The 27,359-nt window shown below is 41.8% G+C and overlaps 1 protein-coding gene across 1 annotated transcript; it reads right to left on the reverse strand.

The window, feature by feature from the left end:
- Positions 1-1,393: 1,393 nt before the first annotated feature.
- Positions 1,394-24,392, reverse strand: UTP25 (UTP25 small subunit processome component). Its single transcript, XM_010949464.3, has 12 exons — positions 24,184-24,392; positions 23,408-23,447; positions 22,453-22,699; positions 20,500-20,670; positions 18,819-18,907; positions 16,700-17,110; positions 14,753-14,972; positions 12,094-12,296; positions 10,773-10,955; positions 10,531-10,643; positions 9,617-9,862; positions 1,394-2,497 (listed from the first exon to the last, which is right to left on the reverse strand). Exons 1-12 carry the CDS (start codon positions 24,300-24,302, stop codon positions 2,254-2,256), a joined length of 2,286 nt encoding a protein of 761 aa, XP_010947766.2. The 5' UTR covers positions 24,303-24,392; the 3' UTR covers positions 1,394-2,253.
- Positions 24,393-27,359: the final 2,967 nt, after the last annotated feature.

Genomic DNA, 27,359 nt, shown 5'->3' on the forward strand with positions numbered 1-27,359 from the left:
GGAGGTTTGGGAGTCTGTGAATAGTGATAATGAAAGCCATGAGATTAGCTACAATTCACAGGGAAAAGGATGCAGAAATAGAAGATGGGGGTAATCAGAGTCCCTTCTTCCTCACATCTCTGAACTAGGCAAATAAACTTACTTCTTTTCTCATAATATACAGGCTGGAAGGTAAATAGCAACACAAATATGCCAATAACCTCAGGGCACTCGATGGATAAGTTTTTTGTAGCATGGGTTTGGCTGGCTTAAGACGATAAATTTTCAAAACTTCAGGAACCCATCTGTATATACGATGAATAGTTCTACTGTCCAGGTTGAGAAAAGAGAGAAATAAAAATGCCTGTTTAAATATTTAGCAGAACATTTCATGTTTTTTCTCTATTGATAAGCAACTTTAAGCATGTCTAAGTAGAAAAAAAATCTATACCAATTATGGATCGTTCCACTGAGGATACTGGAAGCCATGTGTCTCACCATCTGAGAAGAGAGTTACAAATATGGAAAGGGAGAAGACAAGACGAACCCAGTGGTATTAGTCTGAAACCAGAGGTATGGTGTAAATTCATGGTTCTCAGCATATGGATGCAGAAATAAATTTAGATACACACATGCAAATACTCCTGAATTCTGCCTACTGAGATGGCCTGGGACCAGTGGTTCCACAATAGTACTGAGCACACCTAGCATTCAAATCTTCATTTTAAGATAATTTTCCACTAAAGAAAGCAGGGCTGGAGTAGGAAAAATACAAGACAAACCTGGGATGTCTCATAGTGTCAGAAAATAAAGAAATGCCCAGGTATAAGAGGGACATGTGAATAAGACACAGGAGCCAGCCTGAAGGAGCTCCCACTGGCCACAGCTGAGGCCATTCAAGCACCTAAAGGAATAATGATAATAACCGATCATAATCCACTGACTAAAAAATGAAATGATGAGCCCATACTCATAGGATTAATATGAATGAATGAATAAAGGGGGAAAGAGTGATTCTACAGTGGAAAAGTCTGGCAAGCGCCACCGTGAACAAGCGGTCAGTACTGTAGTGACGGGACAAGGGGATCAGGCGCCCGAAGAGAAGAGACGCAGCAGCATCACTTCTGTGCTGCTCCTGCCAGACGTGCAGTTACCTAACCTAACAGGGAGCAGCACGCAAAATACTCTTCTAAAGTGTCAAGGCCAAGAAAGGCAACAAAAAGCTGAGGTACCACCCAACACAAAGCCCACTGCAGCTTATGTACACCTCTGAAGAGCATCTTTTGCTATAAAGGACATTATTGGGACATTTGGCAAAATCTGAATGGGGTCCAAGGATTAGTGGCTATTTCCTGATTTGAGGTTGCATAGAAAAATCTCCTTGTTTATAGAAAATACACATTGAACTCAGGGATGAATTTTACGAGTGAGAGGCCCATCAAGTTGGTAATTTATTCTCAAATGATTTGGGTTCTGTACTTGTAAGTTTTCTGTCTGATAATATTTTGGAATAAAGATGTTTTTTAAAGGTACAACTTTTTTTCAACTTTGTTATATGGCTTAAAAAATGACTATAGCAATGATGAAGCCAATGGTGTTGAAGACGAATACTGCAACATCAAGAGTTTCACGCCATTATTTCTTGAAATAAAACAGAAATTGATGGTATTGTATATAATGTGATTTTTAAAGTGTATTATTTTAACTAAAACATTTATTATTACGAGTTAAAAAAAGATCAGTGAATGAATACTCTTCTAGGTTGAATTAAAATAGAACATTTAAGGTTTAAAAAAGTTTGGCTGGGATAAAAATAACAGTTTTGCAAAACCTGTGTGATCCAAAATTAAGATGATACTCAGCAGCAAGAAATATTCCAATTTCTCGTAACCAGTTCTCACAGGCAAAGAAATGTATGCCTTACTTTAAGAAGGCGTCAAACAGAAATAGGCCAAACTGAAAGAATTTACCAAGTGTAATAAATTAGATGTAAAAAATCACCATAAAAGAATTTACAGCTTACCAAAAGATTCACAAGTAGAAGACTCTTTCTATCAGCTTCTCAGAGTCCCATTAGCTTTGTACTGATCTCTGAAAGATGTGTTTTACCAAAATTCGGTTTACATTGACCTTTTCAGGGAATATGACCTGAAAAGAAGTATCTGATAAGACACTGCCTTATCCTTCCTTGCAGCAGTCCTGCTTTGTGTAAGTGATCAGAGAGAGTCAAGCGTCACGTATCACGTCAAATACCATCTCCTGTCCAACAAGTTCTCATCTCTCTCCAGTAATGAAGAGGTGGACGTTCTTCTTGGACTGCAGCATCTGTGCAGCGCGCTCCACACCGACCACGGCGGCCAACCTCTGGGCGTCGTACTTGGAGTAGAGGACAGTGCAGGTCCAGGTGGCTTCCTCTCCTCTGGTGGTGGCTCTCAGCATGTTGCAGACCTCACTGTAGAAGTGGGGATATGTTGGCAGCTCATAGAAAATCAGGTTCCTGATACCTTTTATTGTGTATCTGTCAGAAGGAGAAAGAGAGGCTATGTCTACACGAGAGAATTTATGGAAAAGCCACCTATTCGTGTCATAGGCACATAGTCACTCTTGCTGCTTCATGCTCGAGGAGGATAATGGCACAAATGACAGACCAAAAGTTGCTCTAACTTCAACTGGAAGGGCTTAATTTTGTGACAATTTTTGAATTCCTAATGTTTGGCTTCAGATAATGATAAAATGAATCTGCATTTCTTGAGCCTACTTGAGCAGACTGAAGTAGGGTGGTGAAGAATAGATCAGGATTAAAAATCTGTCACAGAAAATTTAAAAAGCAGGCACTTCCGATTTAACATTACCCTTGTTATAATCAAGCAAAATAGAATGTTCTATAATGGAGAAGAGGTCGGACCTAGTACATAAAATAAACCGCACAAACTGTAAATGCATTCTCATTAGTCTTTTTTTGTCACTCTGTAGACACGTTAACTCCATGGCAGATGTCCTGACTTCATCCATTTATAAAATCTTGCCTGAGGACCCATTAGGCATTATGGGAAAGTGATTAGTTTCAACAGCTTCTGCATTTCTTTCCCTGCTGCACAGGGCTGCACGGTGGTGGTGGGCGTGTACACCCTAGGGACTGGCCTTACAGTTCCCGTTGAGGTCAGTCATTCCCTCTGGGGCTCCGTAACAAAAGATTTTATACGTTGACAAGGTTCTGATTTTTCCTGTTCGACTGCTGATGTTACACTCCCTTGGGAATTTCATGTTATTCACAAAGGATTAGCTTTCCTTTCCTTTTTATCCCAAGGCTCATCCTGATCTCTCTGGAGATCCTCCTCTTCCAAAATGTCACTGCAATCCATTACTTGGTTCACCTTTCCACAAAGAAGGGATTCTATTGGCTAATAAAGTTGAATAAACACAGTTCTCCCTCACTGGTTATCAAAACAAATGAAAACAAACACTGGGTTCCACTTCTGCTTAGTGTGTAGAGAACTCAGGAGAATACTGCTCCCATGCTAACAAGAAAAAGGCAGACTATCTACAACAGCATTTCTTTGCTTGCACCCAGACAGCTGGCGGTGCGCTGGTGTATGTTTTAACAACTGGCTCTCAGTGGGGAGGGGAAGGTGCTGATTTGAAGCATTTGCCAATTTCTGCGGTGTAAATACTCTACCATGGCCAATTTCGAGCTATCAATGTCATGATGCTGAACTTGGAGCTGGGAAGAGACGCTCATACCGGCTCTAGAGAGTTTCAGCCCATCACTAACTGAATTCCAGAGTGACAAGCTTGTGTGAAGACAGGACACACGAACTATTTCACCTTTGACAGAGCACGGGAGGAAAAGTGGGTGGCTGCCAAGAAAGTGGGTAAGAAGAAATCCACACTTTTTAAAAAAAAAATTGAAGTACAGTTGATTTACAATGTTGTGTTACTTTCAAGTGTATAGGAGTGATTCACCCACACATTTATACATTCTTTTTCAGATTCTTTTCCATTGTAGGTTATTCAAGATATTGAATATAGTTCCCTGTGCTATACAATAGGTTGTTGTATATCTATTTTATATACACTAGTGTGTATCTGTTAATCCCTAACCCCTAATTTATCCCTCCCCTCTCCACACTTACCCTTTGGTAACCATGTTTTCTATGTCTGTGAGTCTGCTTCTGTTTTATAAATAAGATCATTTGTATCACTATTTTAGATTCCACATATAAGTGATATCATATGATATTTGTGCAAGGAAGCCACACTTTTAGCAAGTCCTTAAAGGGCAAGTGTGGATCTGCACGGTAGTTCAGAATCCCTAGGTTTCCCGGACATTCCTTGACTTCACATTCACTCACAAGGTCTTCTCCACAGGCCTCCACTGGGAGCCCTGGAGAAAGGCTGGAGGCAAGACAGAGGAGGTGAAGGGCTTGGTGGAAGCTGAGAGGAGAGCAGGACACTGAGACAAGACCCACCAGCATTGGGCCCCTCACTAAGCCACTGTCTGCTGGAGGAACTGGCAGTCTGTGCTGCATGGAAGGTAACTATGGTAACAACTGGACTAGATCCACAACTCCCATACCAGGGGCTTGACAGAAGAGGTGTGCCTAGGCCAACCACTTACTCAGGCACTACATTCAACTGACAACTGCAAAAAACACAGAAAAGCAAGAAAAAGACATTAAAAACATGAGGTATCATTCTATCAAGTCACTGGGAACAAGTAGGGTTCTGCAGAAATAAACCAATGGAATGTAAATTATTATTATTATTTTATAATTTGACAAATTTTGATGTATACACCAATGAAACCACCACCACAATCAAGATAGCTAACATTTCCATCACTCCCCAAGAGGTGCAAATTTCTAATTCCCAATTTATCCCTTCCCATCCCCTTTACCCCCTGGTAACCATAAGTTTGTTCTCTATGGCTGTGAGTCTGTTTCTGTTTTGTAAATAAGTTTATCTGTGTCCTTTTTTTTAGATTACAAATATAAGCCATATCATATGGTATTTTTCTTTCTCTTTCGGACTTACTTCACTTAGAACGACAATCTCCAGGTCCATCAATGTTGCTGCAAATGGTATTACTTTATTCTTTTTTATTTCACACATATATATATACACACCACATCTTTATCCAGTCATCTGTAGATGGACACTTAGGTTGCTTCCATGTCTTGGCTATTGTAAACAGTGCTTCTAGGAACACTGAAGTGCATGTATCTTTTCCAATTATATTTTTCTCCATATGTATGCCCAGAAGTGGTACTGCTGGATCATATGGTAAGTTTATTTTTAGTTTTTTAAGGAACCACCATACTGTCCTATATGGAGTATAAATTATTATGCAGGTGTATTTGGGGCAGGGAGGAGGGGAAGATGGGACGAAGCAAACAAGTGGCAATGTATAGCAAATTTTAAATTGTCTACAGTCTTCGAGCAAACAAACTTTCCTTTCCAAATTTATCCTAAGGAAATACTGAGGTAACTATGCCATCAACTATGCATACGGATGTTCTTGGCGTTATTGTGTATAATAGCAGAAAACAACAAAAATCCACACATGTATTAAAAAGAAACTGGGTTAATTATCTATCCATACAATGTAATACTATGTAACCATTAAGAAGGATGCTATAGGCACACCTCATAGACTACCTATTAATTACACAGAAAAGGTATCTTTACAATGTAGAGATCTAGCAGACCCACCTTGACCAAGTGACTACATTTAGCATCACCAAAAATGGTATAAACTGACACCACAAGCCTCTTGGGCAGATGCAGTGGAAGAACACAATATCCTCTATGTAGAATTCTTACCAAAAAAAATGTTCAAGTTTGTGGTCCCCAAACTTTGCTGCTCGTTGAATCACCTATTTTTTTTTTTAAATACCTATACTTGGTCCCGACCCCTAGACACTATGATTTAATTCATACTGGGATATGGCCTGGACATTCAGATGTGAAAAAGCTCCCAAGGAGATTCTAATGTATAGCAAAATTTGGGGATACTGATTTAAATAATAAGAAAACAGACAAATCCACAGTGTGGTACATTCTACAGGAAACCAGACTGGACTCTTCAAAAATGTCAGTATCATGAAAAAGAATGAAAGAGAATCATTTTAGATCAAGGTTTCTTCTTGGCACTACTGACATTTTAACCAGGTATTCTTTGATGCAGGGGCTGTCCTGGACACTGCAGGACGTTTATCAGCATCTTGGCCTTGACCCGCTTGAACCACTAGACCACTAGAACAACCTTCCAGCTGTGACAACCAAAAATGTCTCCAGATACTACCAAATGTTCCTTGAAGAGCACAGCTGCCCCTGCTTAAGAACTACTAAGACAGACCAAAGAAATATGTTAACTGAGTGCAATGTATGATTCCTAGCTGAATCTTGGATTAGTGGTGGGGAAAAACAGCCATAATGGTCATTTTGGGGACAACTAGGAAAATTTGAGTGTAGATTAAATATTAAATGATATTATTGCAGTAATGTTGAGTGGTATGTTAAGGGTGTTGTGATTAGATCAAAGGAGGTTGTTTTTAAGGGCTACAATCTGAAAGAGTTAGGGGTTAGAAATCTCCTGCAATTTACAGTCTAACAGTTCAGGAAGAAAAAATGAGATGTGAGTCAAGAGAGAGGAGACAGAGAATGTGGGTGTGTTCAAACGTAGCAAAGTGCTAACAGCTGGTCAAATCTAAGAGAAAGGAGTTAGAGATGTTCATTGGTACAGTCTTAAAATATCTTTTGAAATAAAATTTTCCCAAATAAAAAGTTGAGGGGAGGGAGGATGTGACGGAACTATATCTATTAACTTAAAAATACATCCATGTCATACAAACGTCTTTACCAAAATGTTAACTTATTTATGTTCTTTATTCAATGAGCACAGAAAATATTTAAGATAAAAGAAAAAAAATCCTCATGTGCATACTGTGATCCCAATTTTCTAACTTTTTAAAATGTCTATGGTCTGTGTGTGTGCATGTGCACATATTTTTTACATAAAAAAGACAGGAAAGGAATACACCAAAATTGGTATTTATATCAGTGCAGTGAGATTATAGGTGATTCCATTTTTTTAACCCTGTATTTTCCAAGTTCTCTATAATAATTGTGTAATATTCTTATAATCAGAGAATTTCTAAAACAAAATAAAACCACAAAGCCAAGAAAAATGTCTCTTAGTACTACTTTGTCCACAGCAGAGACTGGGTATCTCCTGGAAATAAGAGAATGTGACCAGGACCTCTTCAGAGGGATAATTAGTGCCAATTCCCTAAAATCTTCAGAACCCCTTCCCCTGCTTTCTTCCACCCTTGTACGTGCCCTGGGTCTTCAGTGACCCCCTACAAATAAGGCCCAACACCCCAAAAGGACCTAAAACTAAGGGTATTCTAGATGTCTACTTAACCTGCCAACTGCTGAACATAACTGACTTGAAAGGCTTTCCCACACACTCTGTAAAGTCCAGGTCTGCTACTTCTACAACTGGGGTTCTCACTGGGGTAGGGGGACTCAGAAACACCCCAGCAGCCTTTCCAACTCCAGAAATTTCTCCTCCAGAGTCTGCCCTGCTGTGCTAACCCACTAATAATGCTCCGAGAAAGAGCTGTGAACTGTCCTTCCTTCAGGGACCCCATCATGTGGGGTCCAATCCTAAGATTCTATTGGTTTCATATCCCCGAAAGAAAAAAAAAAAACTTTAGGTGGGATTTTTTTTGCTAGCTTGTAAATAATACAAATGAATTGTATTATTTCTAACACTGCCTACTTCCAAAGAGAATATAAATACAGAATTTCAGAGTTGGATGGATACTAAAGTTTAAAATACATGTACTTTACCCCAGGCCAAATCAAAAAATCAAATCACAAAGGCACTGCAGATCAAATCATCCATCATCACCTCGGTGACCAAAAAGTTCTAGTTGGGAATCTTGAGATAATTGGCAGCTGCAGAACTCCAAGGCACATTATTTCCATTAACCTCAAACACAGGCTACACCCACTAACCTGGTCCAGGGTATAAGCAAATAGCACATGTTAGGTTTGTCTTTATAGTGACTTTGGGGGCAAAACAGTTTGGTCAATAAAAGAACAGTGTAAGACAGGAGACTGCCCTGCCTACTTCAGAGAAGGGGCTCCTTTGACATCGCACCCTCTCCATGAAGAGCTGCTGTTTGAGAGCGGTCCTCTCCCCAACGTAATTCACTCTTGCTATAGACAGCCAGGCTGGGAAGTTTTCCAATCCAGCCACTTCATTTAAAGGACTTGCTCTGGTGTCACGTCAAGCAGTCGGAAAACGAAGGGCTCTTAACACCTGCTGAGTGCAAACTCCCCCAAAACACCACTTTCCAACATGAATGAAAACCGCCACCTAAGGCAACAAGGCAAATGATGCCGCCAGCAAGCAGGCATTCATCAACACCCTTGGGACAAACAGCCCTGTCTGGGTAGGCAAGAACGAAGCCCAGCAAACACAAGTGTAGTCATTTCTCCTCTCCACTCACAGGTCACCTGGTCAGCATGATGCCCCAGGAGGTCACGTCATGCCAGCCGGCTTCGCCCCGGCAGGCTGCTGGGTTCCTCCCTCCCCATCCTGGTAAGGAGAACACTTCTGGGGCACAGCACCCTAATGTCATCATCAACTGAAAGGCAACACAATGCCAAGGTGCATCATCTAATCCGCTCCAAAGTCTAGACAATTTCTGGCCTTAGGTGTCAGGGATTCTCTGAGAAAACGTGCCCTTTGTTAGTATATGACTGAGAGTTAATGAAACAGTAAAGTCAGAATTGAAATTCACTGGACGTTATTGTGAATCAGGAAGGAAAAGGTTATAGGATGCACTTTCCATCTCTCTAGGTAAGGGCTTTTACATTTGGCAGCAGAGAGGATTAGCAAAACAATAAAACAACTGAGCTCTGGGGGCACAAAGGGCTGCAACCATCCCAAACAGTTAACAGAAGGCTCAATATTAGTTAACACTCTAATTAGAATTTTTTTTTAAAAAGGCCAACCCAACTTATTCTGTCAAAGTCACATGGTGGGGAAGGTAAGCAAACATTGAAGCCCTTGAATATTCAACTCTAAGCCCCTCACCTTCAGCTTCCTGTAAACATCAAGGGGCCCCCTAGTCCTGGTTCTCCTTGGCGCAGAAGCAAGCGCGGGGGCACCCACTCAGGACGCACCAGAATGTTCTGAATACGCGTGCTGTGCTCAGCTTCCATCTCCACAGACCACAGAGTCCCCAGGATTTTCTCTGTGCTTCTGTGACAGGTTCCTCCCTCTCCTGTATTCACTTAAGGTGCCCTGTCGAGAGCTGTTCAACTCTGTAAGGTTTTTCTAGAGGGGCAGACCTACAGCTACAGGAAAGTACCCCAAGTGTGGGCCCGCTCCAGAGCCACACACAGGTTACGCTGTAGTCACCCATTCGTTTCTACGTTTTCCAACAATGCCCACCTTGGGAGAAAACCATCCACCCAACCAAGAAGAGTCTAATCAGCCCCAAAACTCTAGCTTCTCTGCAGTCAGTGGGGTGACGGAGGACCTCACAACACGGCAAGCCTACCACGCGCTCAGAAGCAGCCCTCCGGGGAGGACACTGGAAACCTGGCCCTGCTTTACCTTTTGTAGAAATGGAAGCGCTCTGTGAGGAGCAGGAACTGCTTCTCTCCTTGAAGGAAGAAGTGTCTGGCCCTGGAGACACCCGACTTCTGGGTGTACTCGCAGATGTGGGTGAAGTTCAGTTCCTCCTTCTTGAAGTAATTTCGGAGACGCACAAAGTCAAAGTAGGAAGGGACATAGATAAGCGTGTGAGACATGACTGCATCACGATACTGAGGCAAAATCTTGTTCACAAAGAAGTTAAACCTGGTTTGGAAAGGCAAAGGGCAAAGTCAGTGGTCTTCAGTTGAGCCCCTAGTGTCACCGCTAACTGCATGATGCTGGGCAAGTCACAATCTCCCTCCAACTCCCCAAAGAGGACAATTTGGCCTGCCTCATCACAGGAAGACTGTGTGAAGGGTAAAACTTGTTAAGTACGTTAAAAAACAACTGCTACCACTATTCATCATAAGGAACAGATGTGACACCAGCCAGTCAACAAATAATTACCGAACACCTACCGCATGCTAAGCACCACTCTGCTACCATGGGTCCCGCGACTAAACATAATGAAGAGACGGGAAAAATATAGAGAGAATCAGAAAAAGTTCTTGCCCCAAAGGGCTTACAATTAAGTTGTTGGCATCTACCATTAAACAATATAATGTAATTTTAAAATGTCAATCTAGGAGGAAGCACCCCTGATTTACTAACCCTGCCACTAACTAGCCGGAAGAACCAGGGCAAGGTACCATTTCTCTGGGGCTTCAGTGTCCTCCTCTGTCAGTGGCATGATTGGGTTCAATTATTTCATTTCATTTTATAAATACTAATCAATAAGGCCAACGTGGTACCTAATTCTAAATTTGTACACCAAAGTCAAATCTCTCTCTGTGGCCCCCAGGCATCCAACAGGACTGGGGAGGGATGGGTACCTGGCATCAATCACTGAAGCTAGGTTTTCAGCTTCCATCCTCTGGAAGACATGTGGGAGCTGCACCAGGACGTGACTGATGGAGCCAGTCATCGGGACGTTCCTCACAGCCACCTGCCAGGGGTCAACGAGAGCATTAGGAGGTAAGCCACCCCCGTGCTGACCAAATGCTATCCTCTCCTGCCTCGTGACTCAAATACACAATACTTCAGGAGGAGTCAGAGAAATAAGGAGAGAACCCACCTGGCCTTGCACGTTGACGCAGTACTTGTTGAACACGGAGTTGATCTGGGCATCCTGCAGGGCCCCGAACAGCAGCGTCTGGCGATAGTACTTGGACCAATTATTGAGGCTCCACATCCGCACACGAGAAAAGTCCACCCCATGTGAGTCCAAGGGCAGCAGGTTCATGTGGTTCATCAAATGCTTTGAGCAGAAATAATACTACCATTAATATTGATTGAGCACTGCTAAGCATTCTAGAGGTCTAGCGTCTTATTTACCCCCGTGAAGTACAGACTATCATCTCCCAAACCACGACAAGAAAACTGAGGCTCAGACGGGTGAGTGACTTGCCCAGTCAGGCGAACACCCCCGACAAGGTAAGTTCAAACTAACCACCTCATGGACCTTTCAAAAAGGATCAAGATGGTACAGAAATATTTCTTTTAAAGGAACTTTTGAAAAGTTACCCTGGTCATTCTACAGGCTACTCAGTTCCAGGCTCGGACAAGAAGGGAGATGACAGGGAAGACAGAACTGCTGTCCTTCCGTGACCTGGTTCCCAAAACATCAGCAGAGTCCCAGAGAGACTGCATGTGCCTTTTCCTCAATTAAAGACTGACTCAACCGTCAACAAGCCTTTTCCATTTTAATTGTATTTTAACCTTGTAATGTATATTGAAGGGAAACAATGTATTCCATACTTTATAAATAAGTAATCCCCGTTATTTGTCCCAAACTTCCTCCAAGCCCAAGGTGGTAGGAAAAGTAAGTTCTCATATGCCTTATGAAAACAAACCTATTGTTTCAAAGCAGTTTTTCGATCCTAAAACTAAAAACACTGCAGAGTATGTGGAGAGGGAGACAAAAATCACAGCACAAATTACAGTAGGGGGACAAAAACATCATATATTTCTCTGCAAAACAAGACCACACATTAAGAGATGTGAGCAATGTTTTCTCATCTCCACTGAAGACTAAACAAGAGAATGAGCATAAACTGTAAGAGGAATTATTTTAGATAAAGACATTCCTGGTGAGGAGGATTTTCAACCAACCAACCAACCAATCACACTAAAGTGGTCTATTAGCAGAAGTAAACTTTAAGGGGAAGAAATCTTTTCAGGAGATTTGAAGACATTGACAAGAATTTTTATCTTTTTGGATACTTTACTGACCAATCTGTGGGTAGAAGATGGGACAATATTTTCCACTTTCAAATTGGAAAATGTGGAATATTTCCCTGTTTCCAAACTACCTGAGTTTTAATCTGGACTTCAATAACCCTTTCAGACGCACACCACTGAGCTTCATGTCTCTAAATGTGAACGACCAACGTTACCAGGACATGCTCCCAGTTCTGCATCAGGTAAATGTCAGCTTGATCAATGATGAGAAGCTCAATAGAAGACAGAAAGTCAAAGTCTCTCTTCTTCTCTCCTTCTCCACCAAGGATGGTCCTCAAGCCCAGCGGGGAGGCAATGAGGATGTCCGAGGAGTAAAAGGGGGCATAGAGTCGGATGCTTCTCTGCAGTACTGCCACTCCTACAAAACAGCCAGGTACACGTGTTCATCAGCCACTGCCAAGCCACCAGCTTTCACCCTCTCAAAGTGCCCCCTCCCTTGTACCTTCCACACCCTCCCCCTTAGTGTATAATGGTGCTCAAACTGCTTTCTCTAGTAAGAGCAGCAGCAGCATCCCCCCCTTGCATCTGCAGTCCCTTCTAGCTCTCACCTTCTGCCTTTCTCTCACCGGCAAACCTTCCAGAAGATTGTCTCTACTTTAAAATCTCCCACTCACTCCTCAATGCACTGCAATCTGCCTCTGACTCTCAGGATGCCACTCTTGCTAAGGTCACCAACAGTTCTGAGTTAGCAATTCAATGGCATGTTAGTGTTTATTACCATGAATGCATAAGCAGTGTTTTGAATATACCCTCCTTGAAATGTTCTTTTCCTCATTGGTGGTCTCTATGACTTCAACTTCAACTTCTCCTATCACAGACCTGGTCCTCGCAGGACACCACCAGAGCCAATAATCGTAAAAAACCCACACAGGAGACACCCCTCGGGCGCCAGACTCAGGCAGACAAGGGGTGGGGTGGGGTGGTGGGGAGTGCAGATTGCATTTCTGGACTCCACAGGACTGAAACAAGACAGCAGTTTGAGAGGCAACAGAGAACTAGGGAAAGGTTAAACAGTACAGTTCATCTCCCACACAGGGCTACTCTTTCCAGACAGGGAGAGGTAACTGTTTCATAGAATATACAGAAACAGAGAGTCAAGCAAAATGAGGAAGCAGAGAAACATGTTCCAAATGAAGGAACAAGATAAAACCCAAGAAAAGAAAAAAAAAAGTAATGAAACAGAGATGAATAATTTATCTGATAAAGAATTCAAAGTGATCGTTATAAAGAAGCTCACCAAACTTGGGAGATGAATGAACAAACACTGTGAGAAACTCAAGAAAGAGACAGAAAATGTAAGAAAATTCTAAACAGAATTTACAGAGCTGAAGAATATAATAAGTGAACTGAAAAATACACTAGAGGAAATCAACAGCAGACTGGACAACACATAAGACTGGACCAGTGACCTAGAAGACAGGGTAGTGGAAATCACCTCAACAGAACAGCAAAGAGAAAAAGTATTTTTTAAAAATGAGGACAGTTTCAGGGATCTGTGGGACAACATCAAGTGCACTATCGCTGGCATTAAGGAGTCCCAGAAAGAGGAGGGAGAGAAATGGGCGGAAAACTTATTTGAAAAAATAATGGCTGAAAATTTCCCTAACCTGGTGAAGGAAACAGACATTAGGATCCAAGAAGCACAGACAGTCCCAAACAAAATGAACCCAAAGAGATTCATGCCAAGACACATTATAATTAAAATGTCAAAAGTCAGAGGTAAAGAGGGAATTTTAAGCAGTAAGAGAAAAACAATTAGTTACATGTAAGGGAATCCCCATAAGATTATCAGCTCATTTTTCAGCAGAAACTTTGCAGGCCAGAAGGGAATGGAATGATACATTCAAATATGCTGAAAGGAAACAATTTCCAACCTAGAAGGAAGAAAATAAAAGTCAGACAAGAAATAATGAATAAATGAAATGGAGATTAAAAATAAAAAATAAAAAGATCAATGAAATTAAGAGCTGGTTCTGTGAAAAGATAAACAACCTTTAGCCAGACTCATTAAAAAAAAAGAGTATCCAAATAAATAAAATAAAAAAATGTTATAACCGACACCACAGAAATACAAAGGATTGTAAGAAATTACTATGAACAATTACACACCAACAAGTTGGATAACCCAGAAGAAATGGATAAATTCCTGGAAATACACAATCTTCCAAGACTGAATCATGAAGAAACAGAAAATGTGAACAGATCAATTACTAGTAATGAGATTGAATCAGTAATCAAAAACTTCCAACAAACAGAAAGTCCAGGACCAGACGGCTTCACTGGTAAATTCTACTGAACATGTAAAGAAGATTTAATACCTGTCTTTCTCAAACTATTCCAAGAAATTAAAGAGGATGGAATGCTTCCAAATTGATGTCACAAAACCAGCAAAACATTAATACTGAAACCAGACAGAAACACCACAGGAAAAAAGAAAATTACGGGACAATATCCCTGGTGAACACAGATGCAAAAATCCTCCACAAAATATTACCAAACTGAATCCATCAATACTTTAAAAGCATCACATCAAGCAGAATTCATTCCAGGGATATAAGGATGGTCTGACAAAGTGCATATGGAGGCAATGTACCTCAACATAACAAAGGCATATACATCCACCCCATTAGCCAAGGTGAGACTCTCTCCCTTGGCAGATAAGATATCTCAAATACACCCTGGTTCTGCCAGGAGGCTGAGTCAGTGACCTATGAGAGAATGCCTAATTCCAGGCTTCCAGGCTTCCAGCTTCCAGCTACGGGCACCTCGCACCTCACGTGCCTCACGGTCTCAGGTTTGACAAGGAGGAATTACCGATCCTGAAGTGGTCATCGATGTTGCCGACAAACACAGCTTCGTAATCCTCAGGCCTCTTCAGGTTGGGTGGTCTCTCCTCGGGATCTGAGCCATACTCTCCATTAAACCTCTTTTTGTTGCTTACAATGATTTTCTTCTTGCTGTCGCCCTCAAGGAGGCTGATGAAGAGCTGTACCACCCGCAAAGCGGCTTCCCGGAAGGGCACCACTATCAGCACCTGTGGAGGGAGGGAGTGACGGGCAGCCTTGGAGGTGCAAGGGGAAGGAAGCACAGCTCGAAGTGAGCCTGCCGAGGACATGGTGCTAAGGAGCCCCCTGTTCTGCAGCCCGCGGCCAGGGACCATATGCACGTCACCCCCTCGTACACAGGACCTGGCTCAGTACAGGAGGCTGAGCATCTTTCATACCTACAGCAACACGTCCTACGGACTTTCATCTCACAGCTAACTGGGAGGCAATTCTTAAGCAGAATGTGGAAATACCTTTCAAGATAAGCTAATGTCCATAACAGAGTTGTCCACTAGCAAAGACCTAAGGACATAAACACACAAAGTTCTTTGAGGACAAGAAAGTTACTGGCTTTTGTCTCCCACAGAACTTAGCACAGTATTTTGATCCATAAGACTCAAAGATCACGCTGAATAAACAAACTAGGTGTAAGAAGTAGAGAATAAAGCTAGTAAAGAAAAGGACTAATGCATCATTACTTCCCTAGTACATTTCCTAGTGTATTTTCCAGAAATGATGATAAAGCGCTCCTGAAATAAGGTCGTATTTCAACAGGAAGTATAGGACTCAGTTTTCCAAACATTTCCCAAAATGCTTAATGTTATAACTGTTGTGGAAAAAAAAAACAGAAGATACTTAATAAATGATTAATTTCTAACTATCCTTTTGTAAACAATAGAATCAATGAAAATAACCCCAGTCAGATCAAACAATTCATCAAATTCTAAATGTGCTTTCTGGGTAATCTGCCTCTTGCTCTTTTTTGCATTTTTAAATGGAAACAGATAATCTTATTATCCTCATGTTCGAGATTCTGAAAGTTGCCAGAAACGCAACTAGCACAGCCAGGAGGGTTAGTGATTCAGTCTGCTACAATGCAGGGATGATGGACTGATTCTGAAGAGGGCCAAGTTATCATCCTGGCAGTGACAGTAAGTGTCTAGGCTTTGGTTTCCCCAGTTGTCAAACAGGGGACCTGGACTACAAAATCTCCAAGAGCCACATCGGTATTAAAACACCAGAATCTTATTAAGCTCAATGAGAACAATCTAAGAAGATGAGGCTTCAAGATGGAGACATGCAGGCTAAGGGATGGGGAATGGAAGGCACAGTATCCAGCTCCATAACAGCATGGAAAGTGTAGACAGAATTAAGACATTTTCAATCTAAGACCCCAGTCCACTGGAGCTTAGGCTTAGGAGCCCAAATAAATGGGATCATCACTTTAAATAACTATACAATGGAAAAATGAGGATCTTTATTTTTCAAGGTTTACATATTTATGTGGCTTAGTGGAAAGAATCCTTGGTTCTAGTCCCATCTCTGCTACTCCTTCCCTGGTCCCCAACGAATCTGGGTCCACAGGTGTAACAGGTAGAGACTGAACAGAATACTCCTTAAGGTCCCAGCCAGCTCTGACACTCACAAAAAAGAGATCTATGGTAGAGTGTTACTTATGTATGCTCAGGGTTTATCTTTAAGGATAACTGTCATGGAGGTACCTCCTACTCCAGTTTCCACTTGAACCACTGTCAGAAAGTCCACTGAACCGTCTGCAGCACTGCTCTGACATCACCCGGCCCATCTAACAAGCTCACTCTTGGACTCATTCATTATTCCAATCATTACAACACCTGAGAACATGCTAAGTGCCAGGCAGCTGTATGGTAGAGCCTTACAGCCTCCTTGAGGGCAAAGTTCTCCTGCTGCCACTCACCTTGGGCCTTGTTAGTCCTTGGTCCCTGAAGTCGTCATCATCACCCACCCCAAGTTTCTGGCTTCGGCGTCTGCTGTTGTTGCCAAGCACCTGGGCATTGGCTTTGAGGACGTGGTTTATCACATGCAGGCAGTACACGTGGCGGATCTCTTCCCCGTTCTTCAGGGCAGTCCTTTCTGGGTAGAGCAGGTCACGGTAAGAATTCATAATTAAGAAGAGCTCTTTCTGGAGGGGTGTGAATGGGCTATTTGATTTTTGGGTTCCAGAGAGGAACTGGCTGTTGGTCTTGATCCAGGTGGATTCCAGAGGCTTCTGGAGATGAAGTGACTTTAAGTCAACATCCTTTGGGGGTTTAAAGGTTTCCAACTTCTGAAACTTGGATGAAAAGACAAGCTGGCCCAAGATGGGCCACTGGGGGAGAGATGGTCGAGAGTTAAGTCAGACGTGAGTTATAGTACCCTACCTTCACACAGTGCTTTATAATTCACCACAGCCTCTCATGACTTACAGATCCTCTCATTTAATCCTCACAACAATCTCACAAGGCAAACACTATAATGCTCTTCTCACAGTTTAGGAAATGCTGAGATTCAGAGGTTGTATGGTTCAGACAAACAGGAGAGAATAGAGCTAAGGACAAGAGCCCAAGGTTTCTGACTTTAGAAATCTTGTGAGCTCTTCGCTGTATCAGTGGGTCACAAACTGCCATGGACCACATAGAATGTCAGAATTTATTCTAGATGAAAAAAAAGGGCCCAATGGTCAAATAACTTCGGTAAACACTGGAAAACCTAATCCCCCTCAGGGAGAGTCACATGCCCATTAGATACTAAAGGTTCTGCTGAGTCCTGTAACAGAACTCAGTTCCATGCAATCTAACCCAGAGTTTTTCACATGTACTTGGGCATGAACAAATTTGGTTCATTGTACTGGTTTTTTGTTTTTGTTTTTTTGTGGGAGCCATATCTATTAGAATCCTAAAGAATAATATTTTGTGGAATACCAGTTTGGAAATGTTTGCATTATAACTGTTGATCTTAGCAATTAAAAAAAAGGATGACCTCAGCAGTAAAAAAAAAAAAAAAGAATTAACTACTGATATATGCCAACAAATGGGATGACTCTCCAGGAAATTATGCTCCATGAAAAAAGCCAACCTGTATGATTTTATTTATAGAACACTTTTCAAATAAGAAAATTATACTAATGGAAAACAACTTTAGTGGTTACCAAGGGTTAGGCATCAGGGAGCAGGAGGTGGGTGTGGTTATAAAAGGGCACCAGGGAATAGGAGGGATCTTTATGGTGCTGAAAACGTCCTGTATGTTGACTGTGGTTGTGGACAGGGGAACCTATGCATGTGATAAAACTGTGCGGAAGTAAATAACACACACAAATGAGTAAGAACAAAAAACTGAGGCAACCTGAACAAGACAGGTAGGTTGTATCAATGAAAATCATACCAGTTCTTAATTGTGACACTGTACTCTAGTTTTGCAAAATGTTACCATTGGGGGAACTGGGGAAAAGAGCACGTGGGCTGTCTTTGCATTGTTTCTTACAACTGCATCTATAATTATTACCGCTATAAAAATTTCAGCGAAACAAGGATGGCCAACTCTTAGGAATAACATCAGTGGTGGAAAACAAGCACCATAAAAACAAAGCAAAAACTGCTCCATACCTGAGTAATTTTGTTGTGAACCTGTCTCAGATATTTCAAACAAAGGAACAGCAGTAGCCACCGTTTCACTGAACACTTTCTATGTACCTGCCAGTAAACTAAATTACTTTTTAGACGTAGACATTACTGTCCCCCTCTAACACATAAGAAGAGTGAAGATCAAAAAGGTAGATTAACTTGCCTTGGGTCCTGAAATATCCCCTTGCAGGTGCGCACCTGTCTCCAGGGCACTCTTATCTTACTGGTCCCTGTCCTCCAGCTTCCCAGTGTCTTTTCTAGCTACACCTGTGCCCTACTAGGCTCGTCCAGCCTTCCTATGTCCTGCTCCCCATCAAGCCATCTCCCACTGGTATATATCATACATTCAGGGAGCCACTGAAACCCAAGACAACTGCTGCTGCCTCTCTGTAACTGGGATGACTGATCAACACTTACTTTTAGCTGGTGGGTAGTTTTGGTATTTGTGGCAATGGCCTGGATTTCTTTTTCTTTCAGTTCTTTGTTCACATGTTGTACAAATGGATCTAATTCAGAATAAAGAATATCAGAACACTTAGAGCAAATGGCAGGAATTTTTCAGTCTTCGTCAGTGAACAGTATGCTGTTCTTCGTGATGTTAAATCGTCTTTTTTTCCCATCAACTTTCCCATCATTTATCCCAGTCCAGAGCTTAAAAGCTTCTCACAGGTTCATCTCCCTAAAGCATCTCTCCAATCACATTGCTTCCCAGCTCAAAAATCTCTGAAGAAACGTCTTGGTCTGAAATTCAGGGCACTACGGCATATACCTCTCCAATGAATTATACATGTTTTTGAATTATACAGCCCTCAAATTCTTCTGCCACTGTGGCTTTCCATCATTTAAAAATCCTATCCTCTCTTTCATTTCACTTTTGTATATCCAAATCGTATCAGTTTAATGTTACCCCCGGACTCACAACAAATAACTACCTCCCAGGAGCTTACTGTGTCGGGCACTGTGCTGGCTCCACTAAGAGGCCAGCTGTGGTCTCCTACACAGTCATCGACCTCTTCTCAAGTCCCCCAGCCTACCCACAACCCAGCCACCCCAACACATACACATGCACGTCCTACCTCGTCTAACTAGACTGCAAGATCCCTGAGAGCAGGTTCCATGTCTGATTTAACTTGCACTGGCCACCTAATCTTCTCTTCAGTCCCACTCATTAAGAAGCAAAGTTAAATGACCCATCCAAAGATCCAAGTATTAACACTTCAAATGCAGTGCGCCTTATATTAATACCTAAAGTAAGCAACCAGAGAAATTTTAGAATAGCTAAGCTTCCCAATGTTTCCTCCAGAGTTTTTAAAATTTTTGCTAGTTCAGAATGGGGTTCATGCCCTACTTCTACCTGCTGCTTCTCCCTCTTCCCAAGAAGAGCCAACAGAACTGAATGAGCCAAATGAGGGTTGAAGTTACACCTTCAATGACAAGCTGGTTGAAGAATGGCACTGGAACCAAAAAAGGCAGTCAGGACACAGAGTGAGACCAACCTGACTTGCCCCCCAGGCACAGGCTGAGATGTGGCACTTGGGAGAGAACAGAGACCTGCCTAAGCCTACCACAGGCAGGCCCCGTCCAGGAGACTGCCACGAGGCGGAGAGGCTGGGGAGACAGGGTGGAGCTTGCTGGCATCTGAGGTGCTCCCTGGTAATAAGGACCAAGCAGATTAGCCACTCCCAGGTCTCGCAAATCTGGAAAATGACTGCTCCAATATGGAAGACCCAGTGAAGGGTAGAGAGAAAAGTGCAAAGTAGTTTTCTCTTCTTTCTCTTTTTCTTCCTTCTCTGCCTGGGGAGGAAATCAGAAGTCTTCCCCTGACCTCATCTGTGGAAACGTGAAGTCTGGGGAACTGGCTTTCCCTGCTATCACTCTTAAACTGTTTATTCTCCTAAACAGCCCCCTACTCCCATCTCTGCTTAACCACTGAAAAACACAAAATATCTTTGAGAAGCACTTCTTCCCAGCTCTAGATCTAGCTGCTGAACTATCTGTTTTCATTGCTGCTCATTCCAATAACAGGAAGTTTAACGTGTACTAACCCATAATCTCCCATAAGCATCCGGTGACCGCAAACAACACACACTGTGCTGACCTTGTGATGCTTTCAGAGAACAGTTGCCTCCACTTTCCTCTTCGAGAAAATTGGTTTCTAGGCTGAAGAGTGACTCGTGTTTTGCATCTGTAAACTCCTCGGGGGATTCCTGTGATGTGCCAGGTGGCCCGTGCCCATCTTTTCCCTCAGGGTCAGCAGGTAAGGCTACACCTGCAATTTTGAGAAACATTCTGTGCAATTCTTTACTACTCATAAACACAATTATACCTCTGTTGACAAATAAACATCTAATTCCTTAGCCTACATCAACACTGATGTTCACTGTTATTACTTACTTTTAAGCAAATTCAGGTGGAAGACATAAGTTTCAATATTAAGCCTGACTGTTGACCAAGTACGTGTAAGGATGTTCAAAGCAGCACTGATTATAAGAAATAACTGAAAAAAATGGTTTCATCATTTCTATCAATGGGGTACTAATTAAACTACCATATATCATTTACAATGGAGTACTAAATGATAAAGCAAATGTGAACCCACAATTACACACATGAAAAAAGGTCCATGTTATATTATTAAAGAAAAAAGTAAGTTACAGAAATTTAGGAGACCATTATACACATACACATAAATATATGCATATACTCGTGTTTGCTCATATATCCATAAAAAAGTATTCTGGAAGGTTATATAAAATGTTAAAGGTGTTTATCTCAAGGTGGTGGAGATATAGGTTAACTATACTACCCCCTGGGATAGCTCAAGTGGTAGAGTGCGTACTCAGCATGCATGAGGTCCTGGGTTCAATCCCTAGCACCTCCTCTAAAAACAAAATAAATAAACCTAATCACCTCCCCCAAAAAACCCAAAATAAAAATAAATAAGTAAATAAATCTATTTTTAAAAAAGAAAAAAGTTACCCTGATATTCAGACAATGGACTACTACTCCAGTAATAAAAAGAAATGAACTACTAATACATGAACAACATGAGTGAGTCACAAAAGCATGAGTACTCAAAGAAGCCAGACACAAAAGGGTACTTATTGCATACTTTCATTCATGTAAGTTTCTGAAACAGGCACAACTAAGTGAAAGAAAGCGGGTCAGTGGTTGCCTAGTGTCAGGTCTGGGAAACTGACTGCAAAAGGACAAAAAGAAACTTTTTGTAGGTATTGGGAAATGTTCTGTGTCTTGATTTTGGTGGTGATAATACAGATACACACACTCGTCAAAACCTATCGAATTACATACTTGAGTACACATTATTGTATGTAAATCATACCTCAATAAAGTTGATTTTAAAATTAAAGAGAGGGGCATGGGCTCATAGCTCAGTGGTAGCATGCATGCTTAGCATGAGCAAGGTCCTGGGTTCAATCCCTAGTACCTCCATTAAAAAAATTTATATATATATGAGTGTGTGTGTCTATGTGTATGTAAGTGTGTGTGTGTATATAAAGTTAAAGAAAAAAGTCATCTAGAATCTGAGTGAAACAGAGTTTCTTTAAGCTTTCAATCCCAGCTCTTCTCTGAAACCTCCCCTCAGTTTCCCTGGCAGCGTGCGACCACCCTGCATCTTCAGCATCTTACACTAGCTGTTCCGCTCAAATCTGCTGCTTGGGAAGTTCTGCATATTTTATGTCCATCTTCCATTAAACTTAGTTTCTCTAAGGAAGGAATAGTAATCTAATAAATTGAGACTCTGCCAAAACCAGAATTATGTTCCCTTTCCTCTCAATCAGGGGAACTTCAACTAGGACTCATGAAGTCCTGGAAACAGTAAGCAAATAAGTCATTTCTGCATTTTTCTGGCCAGAGGGTCCTATGTTTTCATTAGATTCTGAAAGATATCACCAACCTCAAGAAGGTTAAGTATCTCTGCTTCGGATCCATGGGCTTTCAGCCAGCCCATACAGTACAGGGCACTGTGCCCATGGGGCAATCTGTCTAGCCCCAGCAAAGATGGTGAACCCACACCAAAGACACTTACTCTCCTGCATTTCAGTAGACTCTGCCGCCATCTCCTCCTCCACACTGATGTCACTAGCACCATCTTCATGGTTCATTTCTGCCTCATCTACAACACTGTCTTCTTCCTCTTCCTCGTCATCATCGTCCTCCTCCTCCTCTTCCTTGGAAACATTCTTTAACGTGGCAAGTAGTTTATGGTAACCAGAAACTTGTTCTGGTTCACTCTCTGCTTCACTTTCAGAACTTGAAGTATCTGAACTCCTTGACTAAAAGGAGAATGGGAATTTTAAAAACAAAAATTATGTTGCTCTAGTTGTTACTCCACGAGTATCATCAGGCCCACAGTGTAACAGGTTCAGGCTTTTCTAAATAAAAATTAGCTTTTCTGTAAATATGCAATCCTATCTATTCAACCAAGCCAGCACCAAATTTGTTTAAAATAGCTAATCTAGCTGTGTTTTTAGAAGCTCTTCATCTTCTTTGAACTGCTAACGTTCCACATGGGAAGAAAGTCGACGAAAAACATAGAGCTTCAGGTTACAAGGTGATCTAAACTATGTGTCAGACGTTTGGCATTTTTAAAGGAGCCAAAGGAACATTACAATAAAACAAAAAACTACCAGTTTTTTTTTTTACTTTGTTGGAATGAGATAAGACCTCTGATGATTCTGCACTCTATTTTACGTTAAACAAACATAATACTTCTTAGGATTCACCAAGAGCCCCTTGCTAAGTCTCCTTAACAGGTTCTAACAGGCTAATCTCTCAGAGCAGTTTCAAACTCTTTGTACCATACTAGCTATCACAATGGCATTTTAACAGCCATCTGCATTCAAAACTAAGTAATATTACTAAAATAAGAGCTTACATCTAAAACTGAAAAGAATAGAAATGTAGCCAAACTCTACTATTATACATAATCTTAAAAATAACAATTCAGCATCAACAATCATAAAGAAAGTATAAAGCATTACCGGTTGACAAGTCTGTGGTTTTGCCTCCTTTGTAGAAACCCTAGAAGAAACAAGTAATGTTAAACTCTAACTACTAGTACAGGACAATTAAAAAAGACTAAGAATACAACTTTAAATGAAAATAGCATAATATACCATTATAAATACACTATAACTACTAGTTATGTAAAAACTACATAACCACTTGGACAAGGATTGTAAGAATATGACAGATAATTATTAACAAATAAAAGGTTTAACGAGATCACACGACAAATACTAGTCACACAATAACTCGCTCTCATCCAAAAGATGGAAAAACTTGGCAAATAAAAGCCTTTTTATTCTAGCAAACTTCTTAATTAGACTGTCCCACTGTTGAGAAGGTGGCCCAATGTGGTGGGATGAGCACTAAGACCATAATTGAGGGTCTGCACACTAACAGAGGAACCTACAACTACATCAGTGGTGTCCCAAGGTCCCAAGTAATTCTTTAAAAACACAAAATGCAAAAACAATCTAGAAAATCTCTGACCATACAAAACCCAGCCCCCCCCCCACACACACAGGGGGCGTGCGGCATAAAGCTACCCGCTCAACAAAAAGTAGGAAGACCCGTGAAACGCCGCATCTCAGGCGGCAAGCCGCCAGGACCCTCCAAGCCGAGGGCAGCGTGGGAAAAGGAGGCAGCTGCCCCGTCACTATCCCCCGGGAGACCGGCGGGCCCAGCGGGGAAACGCGGGCTTCCACTCGGAACAGACGCGAGCAGAGCTGGCCCCAGCCATGCCCCTCCATACCTGTCATAGAAGGGATGCTCCTCGCCGAAATCCCGAAGATGCCTCTTCTGCTTTTTAGTCAGGCTGCTAAGCAGCTGGCCCTGGCTCCGGCTCCGGCTCCGGCTCCCGCGTTTGCCCATGGCGAAAACATCAAGTTAGCCCACCTCAGAGAAGCACGTCTTTCACCCGGAAGTAGTCTCGTCGACCCACTCACGCGGGATCGCCGACGGCGCTTTACGGTTGAAGCAGGGTGCCATAAAGCAGGGCCGCTTTACGTCGCGCTTGTACGACAGGCGTTAGAACTTCCTGCTTCCCATTCCGCCTCCTAGCGAGACTCTTTGGAAGCACATGCACTTAAGCTTAGCTTTTCTCTGAGCCCTAGAAAGAACAAGACAGGTAGGCTTTGGGCTTCCAGGTGTGGGTAAATGGGTGGGCGTGCTTTGTGCATCTGTTTTGGTTGTGGGAATCAGCCTCCATAAGCGTCTAGTAGAGGGGATGGTTAAATGCAGTGCCTTTAGCAAAATACCAACCAACATTTAAGGGTGCCGGCACATTCATCATCACAACAGTCACGGTAATAAGCCTGATATTGGAGATAAAAAAGCCAATGCTTAGAAAGAGTTACGTAAACACTACCAAGACAGGAGATGGAACACTAAGTCTGTCTGATGCGACCACAGGCTTTTCCCACTAGGATCGGCCACGTGCGTGTGCTATGGGGCAGAATGGAGAGGCAAGGCTAAGATTCCTGCCCTTACCCTACCCCCTCATTTTCTGAAAGTATTGCAAGAGCCCCTAGTAACAAATCTGTTCCGACACTTTTCATGTTTTCATGTTCGAGCAGAAATACCCCCAGAGAGATAATATGACTTTACTAAATCACTCAGAAAGTCGATGTTAGAGAAGGCAATAAAACTCAATCAAGTGTCTCAAAACTGAACCCAGGCAAAGAGGGATGGAAAACTTTCAAAGGCGGAAGTAACCAGTTCTGTATCTTGATCATGGTAGTGGTTATACATTGTATACAATTACCAAAAGTAATCAAACCATACATTTTAAATTTATAAAGTTTAATGTAAGTAAATAATAACCTCAACAAACAGGAAAAAGCAAGAGACACAACTGGACTTCATTTGCCAGTGACATGCAGAATGTGCAGGGCTACTTAGGACCATGGGATACACAGAGACACTTTTTTTCCTAACAGTAACTTATATGTCATGTTTTATAAATAGAAGTGCTAAATCATAGACCTCAGAATTCACCTTAATATTTAAGGTAAAACGGGAACCATCAAAGACGGTGTTTATTTGCTCTGCTATTAGAGGAACTTCTGTGGGAGAATTTGAGCTTTGCCCAGAACCTTGTCACACCTATAGAAGTTGTACTAGAACTATTAGAATGCTATTCTTGTGGTTCTAGTGACCATCCACTACTCCTAATTAGATTCCAGGAGGTTGGGGGTTGGGTAGGGAGGGGAAGGAGGATGAAGAAAATATGCAAACAGGAGGTAGTGCCAGCAGCTGGCCCAGACAAGGAATCCATAAACAAACAGACATCTGTCTTCAGTCTAATTTCAAGATAGAAAGTACAGTCACTTATGTCAACAAAAGGCTGTTTGCAAAATGTCATCATATATTTTAAGGCACTAACCACAGTATAACCTGGCTGGAACAATAAAGTCAGATGTTTTTTCCTCCTCCCACCCTCTTCCAGGTGCCCTGGCTTCCCTCCCCAGAGGCAACCAGTTTCTTGGTGTTCTTCCAGAGAGCTTCTATAAAAAGCTATATTCTTGAGCACTTGAGGTGACTCTTTACTCTCTCCTGGTTTCCACGTCACTGTAGTCCTATGGACAGGTCTAGACTGTTCCCAGGTGCAGACAAAACTGTGCCATCACTCCACCCAAGCGGTCTCATCATGGGCTCACTAAGCAATCAAAAAGGTGCCTCGCATCTGAAAATATTTATATTAGCATTTGACAACATAAAAGGAGACGCTTTGTGAAATTTTAACGTGAGAGTTCAGAATTTAAGCTTTTGTTCATGCCTCCTGCGAAAGTCCTCTTAGTAAAACCCGCACAAAGAAGGTGCGCGTGCCAACTAGCGAAGGCCCTGGGAAAATTGTAATAAAGGCAGAATTTGTTCTTCCCACACTCAGCCCTTCCTTTTCCCTCCTCCAGGGTTTTCTTTTATCTTGACCCTCAGGCACTTGGTGTTTTCAGGAGGTAGAAATGTTATGGGGAAAAGGGAAATAAGAATTACCTTGGTTCTTAGTCACCCCAAAAAAAATTTTTTTGACAAGAGACAAAAAGCGTGATATAAGAAAGATTTTTATTAGTGAAGTAAAAAAAAGAAGTAAAAGAGAGCACACTCCCAAGAATTGGGAGCAGGCCAATCCCAGAGAGGAAAAGTGGAGCCTTTCCTTTGTTTTTTCTGTTTTTATATCCTGTCTTAGGGGTGTTTTCGTGATTGATTGATTGATTGATTGATTGACAGCTCAGGTTCCCTGAGATCTGGCACCCCCATCCCCTTTTGGGCAGGTTCATTGGGTCAGGTTATATATACCAGGGCCCCCTCCCATGCGCAGCTGCAGTGCTTTGATTTTAACTGGCTTCTTTTACTGGCCCTCATTTAAAGAAAGTAAAAATTTCTGGAGTCCCTTTTCCTGAATGCAGACACACTGCCATTTTCCGGGTTGTTCCTTTCCTCTTCCTCTCCCCTTGCCCAGTGCTCATTTCCATCTAAACTGCCTAACAGAAATAGTCCAGGAAATAATAGTTTATACTAGTCTGTAAAGAGATGTTGTTGAATTAATGTTACTTTTCAATTTGGGGAGACTCCCGAGGGTAATGATCTCAAGGAGTGGGAGAAGGATGGCTGTTTCTTAGGAAAAGATTGTCAGAAGATTCAGAAAGGTGTTCATTTTTCTTTGTTAAAAACTTTTTCCTTGGAAAATTCCAAGTATATACAAAAGTAGACAAAATGGTATAATGCACGCCCATGTACCTATCCCTCAGCTTCAACACAAAGCCATCCTGTTTCTTATATACACCCACCCACTACCCCTGATCCTCCACTGTTTTATTTTTCAAGCAAATCGCAGACATCGTATTATTTAAATGTATCTTTAAAAATACCTGAAAGATAAGTGTTCTTTTTTAACATAGCTACAATGACACTATTTCACCTAAAAAAAAG

Source organism: Camelus bactrianus, chromosome 23, assembly GCF_048773025.1.
Source record: "Camelus bactrianus isolate YW-2024 breed Bactrian camel chromosome 23, ASM4877302v1, whole genome shotgun sequence".
Lineage (NCBI taxonomy): Eukaryota > Metazoa > Chordata > Mammalia > Artiodactyla > Camelidae > Camelus > Camelus bactrianus.